This window comes from Labeo rohita, unplaced genomic scaffold (genome assembly GCF_022985175.1).
Source record: "Labeo rohita strain BAU-BD-2019 unplaced genomic scaffold, IGBB_LRoh.1.0 scaffold_79, whole genome shotgun sequence".
Lineage (NCBI taxonomy): Eukaryota > Metazoa > Chordata > Actinopteri > Cypriniformes > Cyprinidae > Labeo > Labeo rohita.
Window position 1 is genome coordinate 68805 of NW_026129733.1, and position 19682 is coordinate 88486.

The following is a 19682-nucleotide window of genomic DNA, read 5'->3' on the forward strand; positions in this document are numbered from 1 at the left end:
GTTTCTGAAATGAAAACAAAGGAAACCTGAGTAAACACAAAAAAACATTTTAAATGACAATGTTATTTATTAAAGCAAAAGTTATCTAATGCCAGCTGTGGCCAACGTTACTGCATTTAGCTTGACTAGATGCAACTAGGCCTGATTACTGCCAGGCCTGTTCAATGAAAGCCAGGCTCACACTACAGGAGTTTTAAAATCCCAACCAATTATGAAATCTGGTTGCAGTGCACACATAAGGAGAATCTTTGCAGATTATCTTTCCTCAAATCTAAAACATGCACACACTACAACATAATATTAAGATTATCATGCAGGAGGGAGCACCTCACGTGATCACACGCAGCAGATAGTCACTGACATTTCAGCAATGTTTACAAATATTAGCTTGTGTGCTAGCAGCATTCTGTACTCACCCAGTATGTTTAAAGCTGAGCATTCCAACCCAGCACTTCTCTTTCGCATATACGGTTGTGATACACTGTTTTCAAAACATTATATGCTTTTCAAATGTCATCATCCCGATTTAAAATCCTAAATATCAAACATGTTTGATAACAATCGGAGTGGCCCCGATGCGAGCAGATCGGGACGTGCAAGATTTGTGAACACCTCACATTACCAGATAATCCACACCGAACATCGGGACCGATCTAGGTGCTCGACAAGACTTTTGCTTCGGTTCTCGAGAGGGGAAAATCGGGGCAAAATCGGGCTAAAATTCCTGTAGTGTGAGCCCAGTCAACACTTAAATAAACACTTTTTTTTCAACAGCAGGATGTTGGTTAAATAGGGCTCACCCAGTAACACATTATGCCAAAGGTGAAAGAAATTCCAGTAATATTAAAGAAACTGATTGAAATACAGTTACAAACCTATTTCAAAGAACCACAGTAAGAGCTATTATTTCCAACACAGTAGTAAACCTTCCTAGAAATGCCCAACCTTCCAAAATTCCTCCAACAGCACAGTGATGACTATTCAGGAAATCAGAAAAGACACAAGGGCAAGACTGAAAGAACTGCAGGCCTCTCTTGCATCAGTGAAGGTCAATGTACTTGGCTCCGCTATCTGAACGACACTGGCCTAAACTGGCGTCTGGAAGAGTGGTAAGTGAAAACCCTCAGATGAATATTAAGCTCGTCTGAATTTTGTCAAACTGTTTGCAGGATGGGGGTTCTATTACATCTGGTGTAAACCAAATACTGCATTCCTCAAAAAATAACATCTCTGTGGTGAAACATGATGCTGGCAGTGTGCTGGTGTGGAGATGCTTTGCTGCTTCAGGGCCTGGGCAACGTGGAATAATTGAGAGAAATATGAATTCTGCTCTCTACCAGAAAATCCTAAATTTGAAGAATTTTGTAATTTGAAGATCACGCTCAGCTGTTTTATGCAACAGGACCCTGATCCAACACCCTAAATGGGCAGATCATGCCCAAAAACCCTCCAATATGGCTGAACTAAAGTAGTTCTGCAAAGAAAAGTGGGCCAGACGTCCACCACAGTGCTGTGAAACACTAATCTCCAGTTATCAGAATCATTTGGTTGCAAACATGTTGAAAAAATGTGCTTACTTACAGGTGCATCTCAATAAATTAGAATGTCTTAAAGTTCATTTCAGAAAAGTTCATTTATTTCAGTAATTCAACTCAAATTGTGAAACTCTTGTATTAAATAAATTCACTGTACACAGACTGAAGTCTTTGGTTCTTTTAATTGTGATGATTTTGGCTCACATTTAACAAAAACCCACCAATTCACTCTCTCAACAAATTAGAATACTTCATAAGACCAATAAAAAAAAAAAAAAAAAAAAAAAAACATTTTTAGTGAATTGTTGGCCTTCTGGAAAGTATGTTCATTTACTGTAGATGTACTCAATGCTTGGTAGGGCTACTTTTGCTTTAATTACTGCCTCAATTCGGCGTGGCATGGAGATTTGAGTCTTTTCCCTGACATTCCAATTTATTGAGATGCACCTGTATGTTGCATTTGCTTTATGTTGTGTGTTATGTTTAATTGCTTCTGAAGTTGCACACAGGAAAGGATTTATTATTTTAATTTTACGGAAAGTGCTTTGAGTGCTTAAAATTTGGCTGACTGAGTATTTCAGTCCACAAAGGCATCAGTATCTTTGATTATTAAATCTGTAATACCATCATCAGCTTAGGCTATGGGGGGAGTTTAGGACCAGTAAATGAAACCATCAAAACCTATTTTAAGCACGTTGTATCTGAATGTCACATTTGAACTTCAGCGATCAGAATAACAACGATAAAAAATAAACTACTTTTAATTGTTTACAGAAAAAAAAATCAGAGCAAAAGCAGGAGAGACTGAGTGCTCTCCTCCACAATATCAAAACCATATCAAAAATATAATGCCATGTTTTCCCTTAGCAAAGCATAGTTTAGGTATCCAAGAGAAATCTACAAGAGTACGATTCTATATAATTAAGATTTTAGATATACAGTATATAAACAGGACCTTGTGGTCCCTTTAACGATGAGAAAAGAGCATATAAGCCAATTGCAGACAGTAATACTTACACACACACACAGCAAATCATCACAATCAGGGTTAAAGCATATTTGGTATGGTTCATTTCCTTCTGGTGAAGAAAAAGTAGCCAACAAATGGACTAGAAACAACATATCAAATAAAGAACAACCTTAGGCCAAATATATAACCATCTGCGTTTAAGCTCAAATCAAATCAAACTATAGCATGATGATGGGAAGTTGATTTTGCATGGTATGAGATTGCACAATTAATCCAGGAGCGGTACATTAATAATTTTACAAGAAAATGTTAAACAAAAATACATGGTTTAAACTGTTCAAAACTTTCAAAAGATAACTTGGTTGTTTGTTTAACGCAGTATAACGCAGTTCGTTTTCAGTGTTTTGGTTTTCTTCTTGCTTTCCCAGCTTTTATATACTACTTTATTACCTTTCATTAAAAAGGAAATATATCGGTTCAACACAAAACAATTAGCTGCAAGTATTCAAATAAGTGGTTAAAATTAGAAAATTTTAATTTTAAGTTACATTCAGTTATAGTCATAATGTTTCTCCCCGTAAGTGAGCTATGGAAGGAAAAAGAGAGAATGGTAATTAGTTTTAAGGTACATGTCCAATATATGGATCTTCTCTGTCTTCATCTGCTGAAGGATTTTCTGGGTCCCTCCTTTGATTGGCTGCTCTGTAGGTGGAAAAAAACACTCATGAATTACATATTTTCATGCAAACATAAACAAAATAAAGAAACCTGCACACTAAATCAAGTGAAATTGAGTGTTTACTGTTTACTGTTTACTGCACTCACAATAACGACAAAACATTGTACTTTTGTGAAATAATGAAAGCAAACAGGATGCACTTTCTGCTATCTTGGTATATCTACAAAATACATCTACCGAGAGCAAATTAACTAATTCAAATAGAAAACAATTATTCTCAGATTATGTAATGCTTATGAAACATGCATACAGGTGCATCCACTACTGTGGAGATGAGTCAGTGTCGCCGACTTCATCTCTTAAAGGGGTCATCCCCTTTAAATCATGACCAATTTCTCAGATCAAGCCGTCCACAGATTCTTGACAGAGCGACCCCTCCCACATCTGTTGACTGACACTGGAGTTTTAGCATAGACCCGGCCTGAGTGAGCTGTAAACAGTCTGCCACTGTTTCAGTGCCGGAGCAGGATTAGACAAGCAATTGAGGTGTTTGTTGCCGGATGTAATAATGAACATAGCACTCGTCATTTACTCGACATCTGAGCCGCTGAAGACGGTAAATGACTTTTGTGGATTTATTTTTGTTTTTAAAGGGAATGCACCCCCTGATCTACCTAAATGTGTTTATGTTCCCTCGAATCATTCGTTATCCAGCTTCACCTACAGAAGAAGTGAGTATATGTTTTTTTCATGAATCTTTGCAAATCACCTTTCCTAAAAATGTGCTAGTTGGCAAGTTCTGCGACAAATGATAAACCACATGTTGTTGTTGTTGTCGCGTGATTATTAGTCACACAGAATCATTGAAAGAAGTTAAATCTTCTGTTTATTCAGCTGCAGCAATAGGCATTACATGGGTACCCTCTGGCCTTCAGATGAAGATTCACAGAACCGTGCCTCACTGAAAGATACGTACAACAATCGCAGCTTCTGCCTAATCGCAATTTCATTTGGATTTATCGTGCAGCCCTAATTCTATATTCTTTTGCTAAAATGGTTGCTCAGTGCATCAACATTAGTGAAATAATTTTAAAACTCTTACCTTAGCCTCAAATCAGGATTCTGAAAAAAAGGGCAAAGATTACAAGATAATCACACACAAAAAAATGCATTGTTGTAGGGAGTAACTTTAAATAGAAGTAACTACAACTGATTGGATGGAACCACTGTCCATAATTTAAAACAAATGTCTTTATGTTGGTTGAGTAAAACATATTTGATCAGTTTTTATTAACCAAAATATGTTCACTAAACTTAACCGGTTTAAGTGAAAAAACTGATTTGGTTGGACAGTACAATTTCACATAGATTCCTCCTTATTCAACTGCTGTTGTCACAACACAAGAAGTTTGCATAGATTCTAGAAAGCCCCCAAAAACACTGACGGACAATGCTGATATCTGAAATAAACCCAAACAAACACACTCATCTCTTCATTGCTCCGCTACAGTCCTAACCGCCCCGCTCGGAGTCCGTTTTGAACTCTGATCGCCGATATGACCCTAAGGACCACATTCTCTAGCAGTCGTCAGCGCACCTCTTGAGATCAGGAGTTTACCTGCACAAATCTCACTAGCTGAACGTACAGTACACAATAGTAAATACTAGGAATGTCCCGATCAAGGCTGATCAAATGTTTTTTTAACTGATCGGTACTGGCTCTTCTAAATCCGATACTTATTTTACGTCAGCTGTCACGTCGATGTCGTGCGGTAGGAAGAAGCATACGCCTTTAAATGCTCGAACGTGCACGCTCAGCCGCCATTAAAACTAACATAATAAGAAATGTTTGTGAACCACTGAGATTTGTTCTACAAGTTTATGTGTATTAGATGCACTCCGTTGTAACAATCTCTCATTCTTTATCGTTCACTTTTATCTGCCGTCAAACTGTCTGAGACGTCGTCATCGTAACATGTTGCTACGGGTTGAATCTTGTTTCAGATTTGACTACTAGACTACAGCAAGCTTCATGCCTTATAACCATATGTTGCAATTATTCTGCTCATTGTACATATAAATTCAAAGAAGTTTATAACAGCAGCCCCACATAATCGTTACCGCTGTAACGTGTTTATATCTACTTAAGTCTTTATATAGTGTATGCATAGAGAGAGAGAGTATCTTATAATTATAATATTATATGATATTATACTTTTACTCTCTGCACAACTCTGTATACAGTGCATTGAATTTTATAGCTTTAATATACTTGAATTGTGCACCAAACATTAGGAATATATCGGATAAGTATCGGTTTGGGACTCAGTATTGGCAGATACTCAATGTTCCTTGTAGCTCACACAGTAACGCCAAGGTTACGGATCTGATTCCCAGGGAACGCATGAATTGATGAAATGCACTGTATACCTTGAATGAAATTTCTCTTAGGATAAAAGCATCTGGAAAATGTGTAAATACAAATTACTCAAAGAAAAGTACTCTTCCCTGAATATTACTATGATAATTAGTATTTTTCTGTCCAGCAGAGCTGCTTTAAAATAATGTGCATTAAGAAAAACAAAATGAAAAGCGACTTACCAGTGGTATGGGCTCCACGAGAGCTTCAGGTGGTCGTAGTGGTCTGGCAGCCAACAGAGGGGCCAGGGACATAGGGGCGACTCCATCCTGCTCTACCTGATCCAATTCACTCAGCTGTTGTGTGATAGAGTCCATTTCCTCCTGAAGTTTTTCAGTGTGGACACTAATCTCAGTTATCTTCTCAGCAGCCTGGGCGGTGAGGAACGCCTCCTTTAGATCCACCAGGTGCAGGACACGCCACTCCTCCAGGCGAACCAGCCTATGCAGCTCATCGAACTGCTGGTTTACATAATCCTCCAGCGCTTCTATACTCATCTGAAACATTAACAAACATTTCCCTTTAAAACTAGTCCACTGAGAGAAGAAACACTACTCGGGCAGTAAATGCAAAAGACGAGCTAAATTAAAACCAGCTACACAAACCTCTGACAACAAACCTACATAGTAATAATCAGACAATCACGAACAAGCTCAGGTTCAGGCTTTTTTCACATAAACAAGATTAGACTGCATCTTTTTCAGCAGAGGTGACAGTGAAAGCCTGTCTCAGCCACTGCACCATATTGAACCAGGTGTGGGATTACAAATTTAAGAATCCGTCTTAGATCTGCTGTTCCTACGTCCTGACAAACAATCGCATGAAAAACGAAGACAAAATACGTCGTATTTAGAATTTACGGAAAAGGTGACGACATTATACAAACGATTCTGTTAAACGAAGTTTGTCACAAGAGGTTCCTGCCAGTTCCTGTTCTCTAACTGTAAGTCAGAGAAACCAGGTTATCTTTTGTCTTTATTGTCTCTTGGTGGCCGTGTCCCATTATTTGAACAGTTATTCTGACTGGATTAGGATTTGAGTCTGGGGCAGGTTTCTGAGCACTGCCTCCTAAAATGCATCTAAAATGCAATGTATCACAGTTTTAGTCAGACCTTTGATGTCTGCAGCACCACACAGCAAGTTCTCAGTAAAGAATCTTGATGAAGATACCTAAGAGTCTCCTGTTCTTCGCTTCTGAGTTTCCAACACAGGGAAAATAATACTTAAAAATAATCGTTTTAAAATCAGTGCGAAAATAATTATAATGTTGTGTAGTCTATAATAATAGACACTACTCAAAAATGCTGTTGGTTTTGAGTATCTGCCCTTTACAAAGAACACAGGGATAATAATGTGGAACTTTGACGCCATATTTACGTACCGCCTAACTACAGACAAAACTGAGCATATGTGCTGAACCGACAATTCCACTCCATGAAGGCTCCACCTCACAACTTCCAGGACTTAACGTATCTGCTGCTAAAGTCCCAATGCCAAATACTACAGGATACGTTCAAAGATCTTGTGCAGTCCGTGCCTTGACGCAGCTGTTTAGGCAGGTAATTGTAATGTAGTGGCTGATCGGTGTATATCATTTTATGTGAGCACTACACTAGCAACTATGAAAAGCATAGAGCTCCTCTGGGTCCCTTGCCAGGAGTCTTAAAGTCACCCATGGAAAAAAAGCTGCATCAATTCCTGTTCCTTGTACAATCAAGCTGGGTTCCTAAGGGAACTTGTCTCATACAGTTATCAATCACATCTAGTGCTCGGCTGGCCCATCAAGCAGATGATTACGGGTGGTTTGAAAAACTTGAATCTCTGGATAAACAAAGGGAAAATAAAATGGAACTAGAGCATATTGTATGAAAGGCTGCACACATTAGCAGTCCAGAGGCATTTGACTAGTTCTTCAGCAGATGCTGGAAAGGAGTGTAGTTTGCAGATTCTCTGAAAACCAAGTATAGTTCTCTGTAAGCAAGTCACTGAAATGGTCTTTTAATAATGGAATTCATCGGGACTACAAAGAGATACATAAACCAATAGCAATGTGTTGTATTTGCAGAATTTGGGAGTTGGGCACATTTTGGGGAAAAGAAAGCAATTCTTTAATACAGTCAATTATGCAATTATGCAATATAATAGAGTGTGACTCACATCTGGGCTGACCCATTTGGCCTTGATCTTTTCTGATATTTCATGTGTGCGCTCCAGCAGGTCAATGCCTTCTTTGCTCTGAAACACAAAACGCATTCAGAAAGAGTGACTCTCAATAATTGTTAAAGTGTTAGTTCACCCAAAAATGAAAATTCTGTCATCATTTATTTGCCCTCATGTTGTTCCCATAAGACCTTCATCTTCTCAGACTTAATAACTTAATTATTTAGTGTTTCTAGTGTTTCTAAAAGACAACACAATAGAGAATAATAGCTGTTATAACAGTAAGTAAAACGGAAACATTTATTACTATAATATAATAAATGTTTAATTAATAATGATAAATGTGTATGTAAAAAGTCATACATGCTGATGCAAAAAAACACATGGAAAATGAATTAATGTGCCTCTAGAATCCATTTAAGACTGTGTGGTTGTTTTTTAAAACAGAACTTTACATCTAGTTAATAGGTTGAGTTTTAACATCAGAAATTAAGAAAATGAAGATGCTAAAACTTTTTCTTTTAGTTTTAGCTCGTAAAGTCTCAGATGTCACAAACAGAAACCTGGCTGCTCTCAAAAACGCCTGTTTGGGAGTAAGATGTGTTGCAGGTAGAACTGTTCGCCAAACTTCCCCATATCCAGGTCGACAAAATTGTGAACTGACTGTCTCATAATTCATTTTAAACAGGCTACACATTAGCTAGCATCCTACATTTTAGCCAGTAACCAAAATTTTGTCAAGTGCCATAAGGTGTCCAATCTTCTCAATGGTTCTACTGACAACATGGGCACTGGCTAACTGAGCGTCTGGTCTAGACCTGGAGGAAAAAAGAACGTTGCTGATTCTAGAAAGGATTTTGTGTGATAATGATCTAATCTGATCTAATAAATGACCTTTGAGGGCCAATTACATTGAAGCATTAGTTGCACATTAGGTCTGTCAGTATTCCAGGAGTCGACAAGCAGGGAAGATCAACAGTTTGTAGTGGGGATTAATTTTTTGATGGTACTTGTGGAGTTGCATGTTCTAAATTTTTTTTTCTTTTACTTCTCTTATAATATTAGACAAGTCGGGCAGTTCTGGTATAAGTTGTTACTCTACATTAGTGGTGTCCAAAACTTCACTGATGGGCAAGTGTCCTGCAGAGTTTAGCTTCAACCCACACTAAACACACCTGAACCAAAGCTCAAGGTCTTCAAACTGACTAGAAACTACCAGGCAAGTGTGTTGGAGCTGGATGCAGCTTTGCAAGATATTGCCCTCCAAGAGCAGGTTTGGATTTCCTTGCTCTAGTTCTTTGTAAGAAGACACTGAGGATGCTGCCAATTTTACCAGGACATCTTTTTGAGTGTCTTAGAGTTATTAGATAAGAGGATGAAAATGTTCAAAAACACACGACAACTAATATATAGTAATATAGTAATATATATATATATATATATATATATATATATATATATATATATATATATAACTAGATACCATTTTAAAGCTTTAATGCACCTTTTTGTAAAACTCCTAACGAGTGCTGAGTAGTCCCTCTAAACTTGACAGTACAGCTGGCTGGTCTTATCTAGCGGTTATTTTCATTAAAAAAAATACAATTTAAATACTTTTTAATCTCAAACGCTCGTTTTGTCTTGCTCTGCAAGACAAAGAAATCAAACACCCTTAACCAAAAAGGTAAAACAGCGACATAGGACGATTTTGAAGTTGAGGGAGAACATGAGATGGGGGTTTTTCGACATACACTAACTGACATGCACCGAAGTTTGTTATTTGAGTTATTTGCTAATAGAAAAAAAAAAAGTGACATGCCAGTTTTCAAAATGGCTTCAGGGTGTCATGGGCTAAGCAAAAAGGCCTCTTTTGATTCTAAATGCTGTAACTTTTGGATACTTCATGCTATTGCCACAAATTGAAAGATGGAGATGATCCCCGTGATGGAGAACATCACCTACCTTATTTATTTCCTGAGATATTGAATGTCAAATATGACAAATATGTTTTTTTTTTTTTTTTGTGAATGTCACTCAGAAAAAGCAACACCTTCAGAGAGGCAAAAATGTGTTCAGGTCTTAAGGAATGAAGTATATTCTTGACCAAAATAAAACCAGTTTCACCACAGTGTTAGTCTTTGTTGGAGTATGTGTGTTGACTGACCTTCTGCCACAGGTAGGCCTCTTTGAGAGTGATAATCTCATGTTCTCTGTGCTCTCCCTGCACAGCGCACACCACACAAATGATCCGCTGGTCGTGTTTACAGTAGAGCGAACCATCTTGACCATGCTCCTTACATTTCAGCCTCTCCACTGTCACAGTGTCTCTTTTATTTGCTCCGAGTGATGGTTTCTGCTCATCATCGCTGGTGGCCTCGGCCCCCTCTGCTGCGTTTTCAGACCCCTGGCGGTCTTTCTGTGCCCCGGACTCTGCCTGAGGGTCTGGGTCGCTGTACGGCTGGAGTTGGTGACCGGTGCTTTGCGAATGTTTGTCTCCATGGCTGAAGCAGAAGGCGAAGCGACAAAGCGTGCACACCAAAGCAGCTGATTGAGGCTCGTCCGGTTCACACGCATCACATGTGCCGTCCATCTGTGGCAAATCATCCTCATTCAAGCAGCTGTCGAAGCATCCTCTAGACGCATCCATGGCGGTGGAGGATGGAGATGATGGCGAGTGCCTGGGTCGGAGCCTAAAAATGGAGAAAGAACAATGAAATAAAAGAAGTGGCAGTAACAGTAATGAGTGAATGGTTTAATGAACTATAAATTGTAGCAATTGTGCCACATTTCTGTGCTACAATCTATCGGTGCAGAGCACTAGTGGCCAAAAAAAGAATAGAAAGGATTTGGAATCCTGAGAGCCCTGCACATGATATATTTCAAGCTATTTAAATTTACTTGGATTAATACTTGCATACTCATCAGAAATCCTAGAGAAATGCAAAGCAGGAGGAGGTGAAGAAGAACTTAGATGAGACGTTGAAGCAAAAGAAACCACTGAAGTCAAAGAAGATCCCACACCTTCATTTGCACAAGTGGCCAATGTAAATAGGCAATGGCATAAGTTAAAAAAAAAAAAAAAAAACTCAACCCCTGAGGTGAATGTTTATAGCAAGTGGATTCTGTTTTGATCTGTCAAATCCAAACTGTCTCTCTAACTCTTGTGAGTTACTTGTGACTCTTCGTCAGACAGGCTTCCAAAAAAGAGAAAAAAAAAAAACACTAGTGAAAGTTTGTATAGTTTAAAAGCAGTATTTTAAAAAGTTTGGTCATTTTGTGGTATTAGTATTTTTTTTAATACTGATACTTATACAATACTTTTATTGACCAAGGAAGCTTTACATTGATCAAAAGTAAAAGTAAATACTAATGAAAATAAATACTTGTGATACTCTAAATACTCTATAAAATACTTATAAAAGATTACATTTCTAATAAACGCTCTTCTTTAAACTTTCTATCCATCAAACAGTCCAGAAAAGAATGTGTTGCAGTTTCCACACAAACTATTAAGTAGCAAACCTGTTTTCAGCATTGGTAAACATGTTTCTCATGCACTAACTCAGCATATCACAATGTTTTCTGACGGATCACGTGGCACTGCAGACTGAAGTAATGTCTGCTGAAAATTCAGATTTGCCATTACATTAATCAGTTTTAATATATGTTAAAAATTAAATTTCTTTTTTTTTTTTTTTTTAATTTTACAACATTTCTATATATTTACACAAATTACTGTTTTACTGTTTTTTACCTACCTAAGATTGCACCTTTACAACTTGTGTGATCTGAAACAATCAACAACCACAGATACTTACACAGAAAGGTTCCCCCTCCTAAAAAGCTTCCATTGTTTTCCTCTGCACCTCACAGCATGAGAAAATCAACTAATGTCGTACACACGAAACATTTGCTCTCTCCTTTTATGTTCCTGTGTCTCTCCTCAGTCTTACCTTTCACTGAAGTGAACACGGTTTCCTCGTTTCTTTGTGAACACGTTTGATCAGCGGTGCTGTTATTGTTGTTGCCGCCGCTGCCGCTGCTTTCCCCCCAATTCCCTCTTTTCTTCGTTTATTTTAATTATTTTAATTGCCCTGTTGTCACAGAGCTGTAATATAAAACATGCTAATCCACGACTTCGCCTGCTTTGCAGTGATCTGAACATTTACATTCACAGCTGCCTGCACTTCCTTGTTTTGCTTTGGCAGTTTTCTTTTTTTTCACTACTTCCTGTTCTTCCAACACAACCTGGATGACGCAGACTAATTACGGCAGACAAAGAGCAGGTTCCGTAAGAAAGGGAAAAAGCGTGGAAGGTTTTTTAGATATTTGAATACTTTTAGCTAGTTGATTACTGGTGCTTTTAAAGTCTCTCTCTTTCTTTTTAACCCTTTGTGGACGGGACTACTTTTATAAACTACGTTTTGAATTCTGATCACCCAAGTGCCAATTTTACGGATGTTATTTATTATGTGGTCGCGTGCATCACTATGCGCATATGAAACACGTATTTATAATTATAAAAACATTAGTTAAATAAACTTCATGTAAGTTTGTAGAAGTGGCTGCGTGTAAACATACGAAATTGAGCAGAGAAATCTAGACGAGTGTCTTACCTGACACTGATGATAAACGTGCGGTAAAGACCGATATAAAGTTGGTTGGATGTTTGACGTTTGACATTTGTCAGAGATTCAGCCTTGGAAATCTTCAATAGTTCTTTAACGATTGAGCACAATGACAAGAAACATACTGCATTCTAACTGTTTCCAAATGTAGAAGAGAACACACAATATGTTTTATTTGTTTTAATCTGCCTTAAGGCATTATAACTGATAGAGCTTATAATGTAATAGTGCAGGATAGGGACCGTCTGCAAAGTGCAAAACGAAGAGCAAAAAGTATAATTATTTCATCTAAATGCTTCACTTGTGAAATGTATAAAAGATAAATCTCAAATTTAAGGGGTGTGTCTTATTACTGGTTCATAAAAGAACATTTAGATATATGTTTTATTGACAGATCTATAGCACAACAAAAGTTATTGAAATTAAACCACCGAGAAAAAGCTTTTAAAGCATGACAAAGATTGTGCAGTTTACCGCCCCCTACAGGAAGATATTGAACTTGTTTTGACCAAATGTGACATTCAGAAGTTTAAATAAATTAATTTTAGGATGCACACAGTTTGATATGTAAACTCCAGGTGGTGTGTCTTGTTACTTGTTCAAAGAACAATATTTACAGCCATCTTTCACTATCAAATGTAAATCAGGATGTACGCTATTGAATTAAATGTGAATCTGTTAACACATTCATTTATAAAACATACAGTATTCCAGCTCAGTTTCAAAGGCTGTGTCTTGTTACTGGTTCATAGACGAACATTTAAATGTTGGTTTTATTCACAAAACTATAACACAGCACATGATATTGAAATATCAACGAGTAGGTCAATCAATGTAAAGTACATACGCTCTTCCATCTTAACTTCAAAGAATGTGTCTTGTTACTGATTCCTAGAAGAACATTTTGATGGTGGTTTTGGTCATGTAACTATAATAGAACACATACTATTGAACATGAAATCAATACATAATTTTGTTAAAAATAAATAAAAGCTTCTGTCTCAGGTTTAAAGGCTGTGTCTTGTTACAGATTTCATAAAGAACATTTTGCAGTAGTTTTCATTGTCAAAAGTGATGCAGAAGTCACGATATTGACATTTAAAAAAACGCTTGTGAAACCTTCCAAAGAGTGTCCTGTATTACTGCCCCCTAGAGGAACATACTGCTGCTTTGACTGAGTTTGACATTCAAACTATTTTAATAAATTCATTTAAAATGCATACAGTTTTCCGTCTCAACTGCAAAGGCTGTGTCTTGTTACTTGGGCCTAAAAGAGCATTTCCATGCAAGTCCTAGTGTCATATGTAAATCAGGACACATGCTATTGAATTAAATTCAAATCTGTAAATAAATTCATTTAAAATGATCGCAGTTTTCTTTCTCAAATCTAAAGGGTGTGTCTTGTTACTGATTCCTAGAAGAACATTTTGGTGGTGGTTTTAGCCATGTAACTGTAATAGAACACATACTATTGAACATGAAAGCAATACATAGGTTAGTTAAAAATAAATAAAAGCTTCCATCTCAGGTTTAAAGGCTGTGTCTTGTTATAGATTTCATAATGAATATTTTGCAGTAGTTTTCATTGTCAAAAGTGATGCAGATGTCACGCTATTGACATTAAAATATAGCTTGCAGAGCCTTCCAAAGAGTGTCCTGTGTTACTGCCCCCTAGAGGAACATACTGCTGTTTTGACTTTTGAGTTTGACATTCAAACTTATAAATTAATTTAAAATCAATACAGTCTTCTATCCTAACTTCAAAGGGTGTGTCTTGTTACTGGTTTCTAGAAAAACATGTTGATGGTGGTTTTAGTCACAGAACTATAATAGAACACATACTATTGAACATGAAACCAGTGCATGAAGTAGTTTAAAATAAATACAATCTTTTACCTCAGCTTCAAAGGCTGTGTCTTGTTATATATTTCATAAAGAACATTTTGCAGTAGATTTCATTGTCAAAAGTGATGTAGAAGTCACGCTATTGACATTTAAAAATAGCTTGAAAACCTTCCAAAGAGTGCCCTGCAGTACTGCCCCCTAGAGGAACATACTGTTGTTTTGACTGAGTTTGACATTCAACTATTTAAATAAAATAGTTTAATAAAAATATTTAAATAAAATAACATTTTGCAGTAGTTTTTATTGTCAGAAGTGATGTAGAAGTCACAATGCATAATGAAATATTTATGTATGTATGTTTATTTATTTATATCTAGAGCTACATTGTATTTAGCTACATCGTAATTTGTATTGTTCCATACTCATGAGATAATTTATGTATTATATATCAATAAAATAATACACTATATATGGACTGTTTTTTTTTCTCAAAAAACAAAAACAAAACAAACAGAAAAAAATAGTGTTATTAAAGAAACAAAACAGACCCTTGAATTTTTTTTTTTTTTTTTTTTTTTTTTTTTTTTAATTGTCTAATAGAATTGGAAATTCAGTTTCATTTGCATGTGTTCTCTTATAATTCTGTGACTGAAACCAACATTAAAATATTCTTCTCGAAACCAGTAACAAGACACAGCTTTTGAAGTTGTGATGGAAAACTGCATGCAATTAAATTAATGTATTGACAGATTTAAATTTTAATTTAAGAGCATGTGTCCTGAATGACATATGACAGTAAAACCTGAATTGAAATGTGCATTTGAGAATCAGAAACAAGACACACCTTTTAAAGTTGAAATAGAAGACTGTATTTATTTTAAATTAATTTATGTTTGAATGTCAAACTCAAAAGTCAAATCAACAGTATGTTCCTCTAGGGGGCAGTAATACAGGACACTCTTTGGAAGGTTTCACAAGTTATTTTAAAATGTCAATAGCGTGTGTTGTATTATAGTTCTATGGTTAAAACCACCACCAAAATGTTCTTCTAGGAATCAGTAACAATAAACACCCTTTAGATCTGAGAAAGAAAACTGCGATCATTTTAAATGAATTTATTTACAGATTTGAATTTAATTCAATAGCATGTGTCCTGATTTACATATGACACTAGGACTTGCATGGAAATGCTCTTTTAGGCCCAAGTAACAAGACACAGCCTTTGCAGTTGAGATGGAAAACTGTATGCATTTTAAATGAATTTATAAAATAGTTTGAATGTCAAACTCAGTCAAAGCAGCAGTATGTTCCTCTAGGGGGCAGTAATACAGGACACTCTTTGGAAGGCTTCACAAGTGATTTTTTAATGTCAATAGCGTGACTTCTGCATCACTTTTGACAATGAAAACTACTGCAAAATATTGTTTATTAAATCTGTAACAAGACACATCCTTTAAACCTGAGATAGAAGATTGTATTTATTTTTAACTAAATTATGTATTGCTTTTATTTTTAATAGTATGTCCCAGCTAGAAATATTTCATATTCTGGGAATGTTTTCAGTGGCAAGTTTTATTTTAGTTCCCATAATATTTTCTCCTAAAAGATAGGATCACATTCCCTAAAAACATTCTACAAATGTTTATTGATAACATTGTAAGAACATTATCCTCTAACATTCTAATAAAGATTCTCATCACACTAGGTTTGGACTTACATTGCTCAGATGTCACATTTTGGTTGAAAGTGAAAACCCAACCTTTGTTTGAAGTCAAGCTCCAGCGTCTTTAAATAACTCCAAAAACAGCATTACCAGCTTCACTTATTATAAACCAGATTGGTTTTATTTCTGTCATACATTTACACAAGTTTTTATTGAAATTAACAGAGGTTTGGATGTTGATTGAAAGTAAAAGTTTGGTTTGAAGTCACCATTATGGTGAGGAGCGTTTGCTTTAGTTGGACACTTTGACTCTTTTCAATCGTTTCTTCAGCAGTTGTAGCTGTTTTTGTCATGGCAAGAACTGCATGTCATGTAGTGATTTGATCACATCTAAAGTCTAATCTATGTTGTTAAACTCATGTTAGTGACTGTAGTAATTTGCTTCAACAGTGAAAAATCCATTAAAGTTCTAATCAAATAATCTGTGTTTCTACCTGTATTTTTTTAAACACACTGTTCTAGAATCATTTTAAACTACTGAGTGCTTCAACAGACACAAACATCAAGAATCAGTGTACGAATCTCAACAATGGTGACATGCTTTCATGCTGCAATGCATTCTGGGAGCCCTAGCTGATGCAGCTATAATACATTGCAGCAAGTCACCATTGTTGAGATTCATACACTGATACTTGATGTTCGTGTCAAATTAACTTTGTTGGTTTTAAAACCTAAAAAAAAGTGTAATTAAAATTCTGCTGAATATCAGTTTTCAGAACTATTGAGTTGTTACAAGGTGCAATCAAGTTAGTCTAAACGAAACCAGATCACTATGTCACTATCATCATAGAAGACCATCAGCTGATCACATTTTCTCATGCTGTTTTTGCTGTAACATGCATAACTACAGCAGCTAGAGAAAAATGTTGAATTAAAGCTGCAAGCAGCGATGAAAGGGCCCTCGCACCCGGGCTCACCGCCGACCGGTGGCACATGGTGGGCACTATGCTTTTCACATAGTAAATTTAGGAGGAATATGTCAAAGTCATTAAAATGTGCCAAACTTCCTGCTGCCAGCTGGTGGCGTTATGCCTATAACTGAATATTGGAACGTAGATGTGTTCAGGCCAGCACTTTTGTCAAACATATGAAGTTTGGTGCAGATTGAACATAGCATGCTTGAGCTAGTGTAAGACATGACATATCTTGGTGCCAACAGGTGGCGCTATGATTATATCTGAATATTGGTCTTTAGGTGTCTTCAGGTCAGGACTCTTACCAAACATGCGAAGTTTGGTGCAGATCAGACATTGCATGTTTAAGTTAGTGTAAAATAAGACATTTCCTGTTGCCAACAGGTGGCGCTATGATAATAACTGACTTTTGGCCTCTAGATGTGTTCAGGCCAGGACTCTTATCGAACGTGTAAAGTTTGGGGCAGATCGGACATTTTATGGCCGAGTTAAAACATCTTGTAATTCCATGGCGAAACATCGAACTTTGTCAGGCCGCCACGGACACGCCCTCCAACGAAAACTCTAGATCTTCACAATTTAACATGGCAAAGGCCTTTAGAGTAGACTGACCAAATTTGGTGTTGATCTGAATGAATCTCTAGGAGGAGTCCGTTACAGAGTAAAACATGTCACTTCCTGTTGCCAGCAGGTGGTGCTATGACTAAAACTGAATATGACTATGGGCATGTGTTCACTCTTATCAAACATTTGAAGTTTGGGGCAGATCAGACATTGTATGGCTGAGTTATAACAACTTTGATTTTCATGGCGAATCATCGAAATTTGACAGGCCGCCACGGACACGCCCTCCAGCGAAAACTCTAGATCTTCGCAATTTAACGTCACAAAAGGCTTTAGATTAGACTGACCAAATTTGGTGTTGATCCGAATAAATCTCTAGGAGGAGTTCGTTTTAATACGATGCCTGGAAATGGCAAAAATGACACAAAATTTGCTGAGAAAATGAAAAATATCTGACTTCCTGTTGGGTTTCGGATTTTCCTCCAAGAGACTTTTTTGTGGGTATTGGTGCGTTACATGTGTGTACCAATTTTCATACGTGTACGTGAAACGTAGCGGGAGGGGCACTTCATAGAAAGTGAATAGGTGGCGCTGTCGAGCCATTTTGCCACACCCACTTCTGAAACCTATATCAGACGTAAATTTTCGCCAGGTCTGATGCATGTGCAAAGTTTCATGACTTTTCGGGCATGTTTAGGCCCTCAAAAATGCGATTCATTTTGGAGAAGAAGAAGAATAAAAATAATTAAAGCTGCAAGCAGCGATGAAAGGGCCCTCGCACCCGGGCTCACCGCCGATCGGTGGCGAATTGTGGGCACTATGCTTTTCACATAGTAAATTTAGGAGGAATATGTCAAAGTCATTACTATGTGCCAAACTTCCTGGTGCCAGCTGGTGGCGCTATATCTATAACTGAATATTGGCCTTTAGATGTCTTCAGGTCAGGACTCTTACCAAACATGTGAAGTTTGGTGCAAATTGGACATTGCATGTTTAAGTCAATGTAAAATAAGACATTTCTTGTTGTCAGTAGGTGGCGCTATGATTATGATACAATATTGGCCTCTAGATGTGTTCAGGCCAGGACTCTTATCGAACATGTGAAGTTTGGGGCTGATCGGACATTATATGGCTGGGTTATAACAGCTTCTGTTTCCATGGCGAAACATCAAACTTTGTCAGGTCACTATGGACACGCCCTTCAACAAAAACTCAAGATCTTCACAATTTAACATCTCAAAGGCCTTTAGAGTAGACTGACCGAATTTGGTGTTGTTCTGAATAAATCTCTAGGAGGAGTCCATTACAGAATAAAACATGTCACTTCCTGTTGCCAGTAGGTGGCGCTATGACTAAAACTGAATATGACTATGGGCATGTGTTCAGGACCGGACTCTTATCAAAAATGTGAAGTTTGGGGCAGGTCAGACATTGTATGGCTGAGTTATAACAACTTCCTTTTTCATGGCGAATCATCGAAATTTGAGAGGCCGCCACGGACACGCCCTCCAGTGAAAACTCTAGATCTTCGCAATTTAACGTCACAAAGGCCTTTAGATTAGACTGACCAAATTTGGTGTTGATCTGAATAAATCTCTAGGAGGAGTTCGTTCAAGTACGATGCCTGGAAATGGCAAAAATTAGACAAAATTTGCTGGAAAAATTAAAAATATCCGACTTCCTGTTGGTTTTCGGATTTTGCCCCAAGAGACTTTTTTGTAGGTATTGGTATGTTACATGTGTGTACCGATTTGCGTACACGTACGTGAAACGTGGCTCGAGGCGCACTCCGCTGAATGTGTATAGGTGGCGCTATCGAGCCATTTTGCCACACCCACTTCTGAAACCCATATCAGATGTAAATTTTCGCCAGTTCTGGTGCGTGTGCAAAGTTTCATGACTTTTCGTGCATGTTTAGGCCCTCAAAAATGCGATTCATTTTGGAGAAGAAGAAGAAGAATAAAAATAATAATAATAATAATAAACAGAGCAATTCCAAGAGGGTCCTCGCACCACCGGTGCTCGGGCCCTAATTAAAGCTGCAAGCAGCGATGAAAGGGCCCTCGCACCCGGGCTCACCACCGATCGGTGGTGAAAGGTTGGCACTATGCTTTTCACATAATAAATTTAGGAGGAATGTGTCAAACTCATTTATATGTGCCAAACTTCCTGCTGCCAGCTGGTGGCACTATGCCTATAACTGAATATTGGAACATAGATGTGTTCAGGCCAGCACTTTTATCAA

At 37.3% G+C, this 19682-nt stretch overlaps 1 protein-coding gene across 1 annotated transcript; it reads right to left on the reverse strand.

Annotated features, from left to right (window-relative positions):
- Positions 1-2280: 2280 nt before the first annotated feature.
- trim44 (tripartite motif containing 44) lies at positions 2281-12070 on the reverse strand. Its single transcript, XM_051104750.1, has 6 exons — positions 11717-12070; positions 9928-10453; positions 7761-7838; positions 5786-6100; positions 4287-4306; positions 2281-3207 (listed from the first exon to the last, which is right to left on the reverse strand). Exons 2-6 carry the CDS (start codon positions 10408-10410, stop codon positions 3126-3128), a joined length of 978 nt encoding a protein of 325 aa, XP_050960707.1. The 5' UTR covers positions 10411-10453; positions 11717-12070; the 3' UTR covers positions 2281-3125.
- Between the last annotated feature and the right edge of the window lie 7612 nt (positions 12071-19682).

Excerpts from the sequence above, each read along its gene's own strand:
- trim44 (XM_051104750.1), bottom strand. The coding sequence starts at position 10,410 with ATGGATGCGTCTAGAGGATGCTTCGACAGCTGCTTGAATGAGGATGAT. Across the intron at positions 4,307-5,785 it reads TCGTGGAGCCCATACCACTG|AATCCTGATTTGAGGCTAAG; the intron begins GTAAGTCGCTTT and ends CCTTTTTTTCAG. Across the intron at positions 3,208-4,286 it reads AATCCTGATTTGAGGCTAAG|AGCAGCCAATCAAAGGAGGG; the intron begins GTAAGAGTTTTA and ends TTCCACCTACAG.